Source organism: Ahaetulla prasina, chromosome 1, assembly GCF_028640845.1.
Source record: "Ahaetulla prasina isolate Xishuangbanna chromosome 1, ASM2864084v1, whole genome shotgun sequence".
In the NCBI taxonomy this organism is placed as follows: domain Eukaryota; kingdom Metazoa; phylum Chordata; class Lepidosauria; order Squamata; family Colubridae; genus Ahaetulla; species Ahaetulla prasina.
In genome coordinates, this window is record NC_080539.1 from 279144753 (window position 1) to 279153480 (window position 8728).

At 42.7% G+C, this 8728-nt stretch overlaps 1 protein-coding gene across 1 annotated transcript; it reads left to right on the top strand.

Annotated features, from left to right (window-relative positions):
* Positions 1–4197: 4197 nt before the first annotated feature.
* Positions 4198–6572, top strand: LOC131187468 (uncharacterized). Its single transcript, XM_058161781.1, has 2 exons — positions 4198–4368; positions 5513–6572. Exons 1-2 carry the CDS (start codon positions 4271–4273, stop codon positions 6570–6572), a joined length of 1158 nt encoding a protein of 385 aa, XP_058017764.1. The 5' UTR covers positions 4198–4270.
* The last annotated feature ends 2156 nt before the right edge of the window (positions 6573–8728 follow it).

Consider the following 8728-nt stretch of genomic DNA (forward strand, 5'->3'; position numbering starts at 1 on the left):
CATGTTCTCGGTCCCAGGACACCCAAAGCTATTCTTCCTTTTCTATGAAGTGCTGAGCTTTGCAGTGTGAACAATTTTTATTCAAGGAGTACTCTCAACTCCAGGAACAAAATAATAAAAGACCAAATTTGTAATCTAGCTTTTGCTCTCTCTATAAATGTGATGTTTCGGTGTAGAATCTCAAATCTCGTCTGCAGCAGATCAATATTGAACTTGTTTGCATTTAGTATGTTAGCTTTATAACTGGGTTAGATACTTGGATATATACAGAGGTTAGTATTGTCTGAAAATGCTTGGAAAGAAACTACAACCCTTCTACCTATTTATATTTCACTAGAAAAAGCTGAGGAAAATTCTATTTTTCAGGGTTTTTTGTTAAAGTAAAGGATGTCTTTTAGAATTATAGTTTAAATTATAAAATGATATTTATTTATTTATTTATTTATTTATTTATTTATTTATTTGTTTGTTTGTTTGTTTGTTTGTATGCTGCCCATATCACTGTTGGAATGACTCTGGGTGGCTATATATTTTAATCCCCAGAATAGTCCCAAGGTCACATAAGCATGAACAATTAATGCACAAATAGAAAGTTGTATTTTGTAGGGAACCCAAATCAGAATTGCTAGAAGTCCTTAGATATTTCAAAGAGGAGATAGTAAAGTTCTAATCCCACAATAAAGTAAACAAGAATATATTTTCTCTGTGTCTGTATTCATATATGGGAACAGATTTATAGATTAAGGTTACAAATTCCAGCAGTGGAACCCCATGGATTTTAATGTGCTTCCACCATAACAAACGTGTTCAGTTCATAGCCTCTGTCGATGTATTAAATGGACTGTTGGATGCTGCTTAATGAACAAATGAATTCTAATTGCTCAAACTGAAAAATGAACTCTAGCATTAATATATCAGGTTAGGGGAAAATCCTCTAATATGTTTAGTACTTAAGAGTTTGTAGTCCACTCAAGTAACAGTACTTCCACTTAAACCTGGGACCATTGAGATGCTGGTTTTACAGTGCGTACATAATTTAAAATTGCTTATGGATCATTCTAATTGATAGCTAGAGGCTTGGGTTTATTATCTGAATATAAATGCAGAACATACATTATTCCATTATTTAACAAGATTTGGCAATCCAACATCAACGGTGATATGAAAATTACAGAGTATTCCAGGTTGTTTTTATGTCTGCATATTTACATCTTTCTTTGGGTAGGATTTCAACACAAAATTTCGTCTACATGACTAAAAAAGATTGTTTCCTCCTGAAGAGATGAGATGCTTTAGATGTAGAACCTGTAATGGAATGTGGGAATGGCCTTGGGCAGGGGTCTGCAAACCTGGCTCTTTTAAGACTTGTGGACTTCAACTCCCAGAGTTCCTCAGCCAGCTTTGCTGTTGAAGTCCACAAGTCTTATAAGAGCCAAGTTTGCAGACTTCTGGCCTTGGGGAATTGAGGGTAAGAGATACTGCAAGGGAAACAATCAGTCAAGAAAGGCAGAAGCCCCAGTGGATTAACAGTCAGAGAAAGAAATTTAGGAAGGACCCCCTAATGGATCAAGCAGTTAAAAGTGGTGGCAAGAAGTTTTTATCTTCAAATTTGCAAAATTCTGTTTAATGGAGCTTTACAATAAAGTAGAATTATCCCAGCTAGATAAATTTCCTATCTGGTTTACCTAGGAGAGCTGACATCAATCTCTTCAACCTGAAACATCTTTTGGAATTAAATTCAAAGGATTATACAGCTGTACTAATCACATCATATGATAGCCATTTCAAAGTGGCAGCTTTCCAAATGTGTCCAGAGTTTGGGAATACGTTGGTTATAAAATAAAGATCAGAAAGATTACTTTCTCCGTTATTAATTGGTAGTACCAATGATAAGAATGAAGCCAACAGCAAGAAAGCAACGTTGGTAGAAAGCCAGGGAGATGGCCTTGAAACCGTTGTAGAATTCAGAAATTGATGCAGAAATGAAAAGGACAAAAGCGTCACTTAGGTCCTGAAAGGGTGATCGTATTAAGAAGAGAATTCAGGCTGACTTCTCCTTGATTCATTCAGAAATAAGACGGTGGTTAGGAAAAGCACAATCAGACCACAATAAAGTATAGTTATGGAGATGTTTTCCTCATCTGGTCTACCAGATCGTAGGACTGACAAAACTGAACTGCTCTGTCCTCCTGAAAGACAAATAATGGTTTTTGAAAATATTTTCGATGAATAGGAATTAAATGTTATCCTGTTAACCTAACTAATCTCCATGGGATTGACTGAAGAAGAATCCTATTTGAAATATAGTAGTTAAAATAGGAAGAATGTCTTGCTAACTGCAAAAATACACTCCAAATTTCCAAAGTTTGCTTTTGTAATATTCGTGATTTCAGAGCCGGTTGGAGGAGAAAAAAGATGCTTTGCTAGTTATTCAAGAGCTTTTCTGAAATAAACCAACAGTTTATCTAGGTCAGCACTTTGTCTTCATCATTTAACATTGAATTTCTTCTTGGAATCACAGAAACATATGACTCTTATACTGCTTCTCCACTATTGCCCCTTAGCAACAGAGATGACCTATCTTGCTCCTTCTAAATCCGGAAATGTCATGTATAATAGCTGTCAATGTACTTTTACTTTCCATAAAATTTAACCAATCTCTTTTAAAAGTCACTTAGGCTATTGCTGTCTCCTGAATGGCATGCATTAATCGTGGTTTCAGTACAGTCATATGGCTTTAATCAAGCAAAGCTTTTTTGTATAATGAGCTGATATGGATCTTATGATTAACTACAGCCTGAACTGAAGAAGCAAGATTTGACAGGTTCTGACCTGGCAGTCCAGGAACCAGCAGCCTGTCAGATATCTGCAGATAAAGCTTAAAAAGAGCAGAAACCTCTGGAGAATGAGCCTGCAGATTTGAAGTCATCAGTTACCTGTTACAGGAGTACAGAAACAGGCTGAATCAGCTCTTTTGGAGACTGAGCAGGAGAAGATCCTCAATCTTAGTAGACGCAAAAAGATCAAATGAGTTGAACTGAGATGTTTGGTGGAGCTTGTCAAAAAAAGAAACAAACCCAGAGGCAAATCTTAGGAAAATGGACATACTTATTTTATTTTATTTTTTATTTATTTATTTTGTCACAACAGTATATATAAGCATAAGCATGAAATAACTATAAGATATATAAGCATATATATATAAGCATAAGTATGTAATAACTATATGAAATTTGGATACAATCAAAGGGAACATTAGGACAGGAATGGTAGGCACATTTGTGCTCTTATGCACGCCCCTTATAGACCTGTTAGGAATGGGGTGAGGTCGATAGTAGATAGTTTTTGGTTAAAGCTTTGAGGATTTTGGGAAGAGACTACAGAGTCTGGTAGTGCATTCCAGGCATTAACAACTCTGTTACTGAAGTCATATTTTCTGCAATCAAGATTGGAGCGGTTCACATTAAGCTTAAATCTATTGTGAGCGCCTGTATTGTTGTGATTGAAGCTGAAGTAGTCTCTGACAGGAAGGACATTGTAATAGATGATTCTATGAGTTAAGCTCAGGTCATGTTGAAGGTGGCAGAGTTCTAAGTTTTCTAATCCCAGGATTTCAAGTCTGGTGGCATAAGGTATTTTGTTGTAATCAGAGGAGTGGAGAACTCTTCTTGTAAAACATTTCTGGACATGCTCAATTGTATTAATACCTCAATCAAATTAATATATTAATATCTCAATCAAAACAATAAAAGAGGGCTTGGGTGTCAAGACTTGTGTTAGGACCTAGTTAGGAACTAGGACCTGACTTCTTGATTACGTGGAGGTTCTGGATGATTTTTGGACTGCTGCAGGGCTATACCCATCTCTGATGCTTGTAGCTTGGAACTGTCTGCATGGAAGTCTGGCTTCTGCAGTAAGCCTATTTGTTCTTTCCTCAGCTTTCGTTCCTGCACTGTAGTGAGATTTAACCATAAACATGTCTTATCGAAATCTGACCTTCTGGGCCTGCAATTGCTGGTACAGGACATGAGTGTAGGGCAGTGGTGGGATTCAACATTTTTTACTACCAGTTCTCTGGGCATGGCTTGGTGGGCGTGGCAGCTGAGGAAAGAATGGGTGTTGGTCTTACCTGATACACCCCTTTTCTGACGAGAAGGAGTGACTCCAGTGCATGGGGTATCACTCTATATCTTCTGGCTCTATGGACAGGGTTCAAACTTAAGAGACGCCCCCTTTGTAGACCTCCCACTTTCAACTCTGTCCTGAGCTCATGAGGACGTTTTTCTGGGTTTACTCCTGTGTGTTTGGATTTAGCAGGAGTTGGAGTTTGGAAATTTGTGCTGTTCTCTTTGAAATGGCATCAACTGAGTAAGTAAATGAAGCTATCTTTGTTTAGGCGTTTGAGGTTTTTATTAATAGGAGTTTTCTTGGAGCCTCTATGAAAATGTAGAAGCTGAGTGGAATGAGCGAACCTTATTTAAGTGTTTGATGAGTTTAATTACAAGGCTGAGGATCGTTAAAGTGTGTGTGTGTGTGTGTGGAGAGCAGCGGGGGAAACTATTATTTGGAGCTGCAAGGAAAGTTTATTTTGTTTGTCTCCATTTTAACTTGTTTGTACCGGGAGCACATGGTGTGAGTACCGGGAGATTTAAATCAAGCTGCTGATTCCACATGGTTACTCCTTTGGGGGAGAATCAGAGCAGCGGGGGAAGTTTGAGAACACATTGCCTCCAATTTATTTATTTTTTGTTTGTGCTGCTATTTTAAGCTCTGGATTTCAGGTGCCTTTGCTGGAATACCCACCATATGTGGGGAAGGCACAGGAAGGAACAAGCTCTTGAGCACCATGTTGGAAGCCACATGGGGCTAGCCAGGGCGGTGGCCATTTTGGGAGCTGGCTGACCTTATATGTATAGAGAAGATGATGAAAATAAATACATGAATGAGATATATATATATATATATATATGGAAAATAAACAGGAATAATATGATAATAATAATAATAATAAAGAAAAAATAAATAAATAAAAATTAAATAATAATAATACCAGAAAAATAAAAATGAAAATAAAAGAAATAAAAAAATAAAAAATAAAAATTGAACTGAAGAAAGAGAAAAGAGGCTGTCATGGGGTTTCGGTGATCGGCCCTCCAGTACAGCATAGGCCTTTGGAGTAAAGAAGTGAAGAGGCCTGATTTAGCCTGAGGCAGCTGTTTCCAGGCTGCATGGCTTTGGAGTTTTGAGCAGGCGTTCTGACCTGCAGAGGGAAAGGACCAACAGTTTAGGGAATTAACCCTTGTAATGCTGCTGAGTTCTTAAGATGGTAACTGGTTATTGAGGCTTGTACATTGACATGTATATGTATTACATAGAATTTGTTATGATAACAATAATAATAAATAATAATAATAATAATAATAATAATTTAAAAAAATATTATTTTTTTTAATTTCATGGAATTATAAAAGGTGCTTACTTATATGTAATTTTATTTCTATATGTGTTCTAGAAATATGGCGTCGGATGCCTCACTTAGTGACCAGATGGAGGTCACTGATGCTTCTCAACCTCAGAGAGCTGCCACTGAAGGCTCGAAGAGCCGTTGTCATAAGACAAGGAGTGGCAGTTCGGAAGCAGCTGCAAAACTTAGAGCAAAAGCCTTGGCGCTTAAAAGGCCCACTAAAGCGCAGGAGAAGGCGGAAAAACGCCGCCAGAAGGCGCTGGAAAGACAGGTACAGAGGAACACCAACAAGGCCACTAAGTCCACATTTATTAGGGATCAGGTACAGCCTATGGAGAAAGATCCAATGGTGGAACCGGATCCTTCTTCCAGTTTTCTGGCCAGGGCCCTGTCGCCCCAGCCATCAGGGAGCGGCTCCAATACAGGGAGGCCCAGTTCTACACCTATCAACTTGGTAGCATCACAAGGGGATAGGCAGACCATAGACCAGGTGACAGAAATGCCTGAGTTAGTGCGGAAATGGATCGCAGAGGCGGTTCACCGGGAACTTGAGGCAGGCAAAAGTCGTAACAGGCAATCTGTTCTTGGGGCGGAAGCCCAGTCACAGGATAGGGATCAGGTAGAAACAGAACCAGCAGACGGACACATGGGGTCGCGTTCTGACAGCTCTGATTCGCCTTCAGAGGCGGAGAGTTCCCCATCCATGGAGGATGAACAATGGGACCAGGAATTGTCTGAGGAGGAAGGTTTTTTACCGGAGCAGCCCATGTTTAAAGGGCTGTTCAGGCCTCATCTTTTTAAGGCCTTGTTGAGTAAAGCTAAGGCGGTTACTAAACAGGGACTCCTAGGGGAACAAAGCGCCTGTCCAGAGCAGGACCCTGCAGACATGCTTTTTTCTGAACCAACGGTGGAGACGGAGACAGTTCCTGCTCCTAAATTATTTCTAGATATGATTAAGAAACAGTGGGAAGCCCCGGCCGCATTACCGAACATGTCCTCCCTTGAGAGACGGTTTTTTAACACGGCTTCTGACCTGATGGAACTCCTGAGAGTGCCTGAGGTGGATGACCCGTTTTGGCCCTGGCTTCCTCTTCGCCACCTTGGTTGAACCTGAGGAAGTTTTGAAGCCAGAGGATCGGAAGTTGGAGCAGGCCCTCACGAAGACGCATCAGGCGGCAGCCTGGGGTATAAGGCGGCCACAGCAGCATCCTTCTTCAGCAGGGCCGTCCTCCTGTGGCTTAAACAAATGCAGGAGAAAGTGCGGTGACTGATCTGAGGACTCATCAGGATTTCAACAAGATAGTGGCAGCTGTGGAATACACAGCGGATGCCACTATGTCCTCCGCGAAATATGTGGCAAAGTCGATTGCGTCCTCGGTCACAGCACGGAGGTTTCTTTGGTTAAAAAATTGGCAGGCAGACACAAAGCGCAGATGGCGATTGGCCTCTGTGCCATTTAAAGGTGCAAAGTTGTTTGGTGAGGCTTTGGAGCCCGTGTTGACGGAAACTAAGGGGAAGAAGAAGGTGTTGACTGCCTTGTCAAGGAGAGGGGATACAAGGTTTTCCCCCTCCTTTCGGAAGTCTTATTTTCGTCCCTATTGGGGGTCGGCCTTTGGCAGATATCAGAGAGGTTTTCAAACACAGGGAGGTCAGTGGGGCCACTATCATCACTCAGAGGAGGGGTCCTCTGACAAAAGCAGGTCCCGTGGCCAGTCGCGGCGTCCTTTTCGGGGGAGGGGCAACCGCTCCTTCCGCAGACACCGCTGACGGCAGGCATCAGGCTCCCATTGGTGGCCGTCTAGGGCTGTTCGCCGACCAGTGGGAGAAAACCACCTCCGATCTATGGATAAGGGAGACCATTTCATCAGGTCTCTCACTAGAATTTCTTGCACCCCCTCCGACGGTCTTATTTCGATGTCCCAGGTCTCGAGATGCGACAAAAAGAGAGATCATGGACACTGCGGTTCAGCACTTGCTGAACATCGGAGCGGTGGAGCCTGCCCGTTCACGAACAATGGAGCGGTTATTACTCAATGTTGTTCGTCATCCAGAAGGCCTCGGGGGGGCTGCGACCAATTCTCAACCTAAAAGGATTGAACAGGTATGTGAAGTATCGGAGGTTCAAGATGCACTCCCTGCGGTCAATCCTTACGAATGTCCGGAAGGGGGACTTCTTGACCTCCATAGACCTTACAGAGGCATACCTTCATGTTCCGATAAATCGGAAGCACAGGAAGTTCCTGAGGTTCTTTTACGACGGCAAGCATTTGCAGTACCGAGCGCTTCCATTCGGCCTTGCCTCGGCCCCCAGGGTTTTTACGAAGATCCTGGCGGCGTTAGGAGTGCTTCTCAGGGCTCGTCCAATACGGATTCAGGCATACCTGGACGATATTTTGGTGCAGTCAGTCTCTCACAGACAGGCAATAGAAGATTTGAGGGAGACGATACTTTGTCTGCAGACTCATGGTTTCTCCATAAACATGGGAAAGAGTCACGTCATTCCCACGAACCGGCTGTTACATTTAGGGGCAGTAATAGATACGCTGAAGGGTCAAGTTTTCCTGTCCCCAGACAGACTTCAGAGCATCAAGGACCTGGTAGTGCAGATTCGCTCACAGAGGAGAGTTCCACTGGCATTACTCTCATCTCTGCTGGGCAAGATGATTTCCTGCATAGAGGTGGTCCCATGGGCAAGGTTTCATGCAAGGCCTCTACAATGGTTCATGTTACCGTTTCAGAGGTCAGGCAGGGACACGTCGCAGTTCAAGGTCAGGGTCCCGGGAGACGTTCTAATGTCTCTACGCTGGTGGAAGTCCAGGAACATGGAAAGGGGCTGCCATTTTTTGGAACAGGACCGCATCACGGTGACAACGGACGCCAGTCTGATAGGCTGGGGGGCTCATTGTCAGGACCAGGTGATCCAGGGCTCTTGGTCAAGGGGGGAGACAAAGAGGAGCATAAATTGGCTGGAGCTGAGAGCGCCAGGTTAGCGCTCAGACATTTCAGGCACTGTTTGAGGGATCGACATGTGCTTCTCCTGACAGACAACATCACAGTGAAGGCCCACATCAACAGGCAGGGAGGCACTCGATCCAGGGGGCTCATGGCGGAGGCGGATCGCCTTTGTCGCTGGGCCGAGCGCAATGTGATTTCCATCAGGGCGGAACACATTGCCGGGATAGACAATGTCAGAGCAGATTGGTTGAGCAGGGCACCTCTGGATCCTGCAGAATGGAGACTGGATCCGGAGTTATTCAAGGAGAT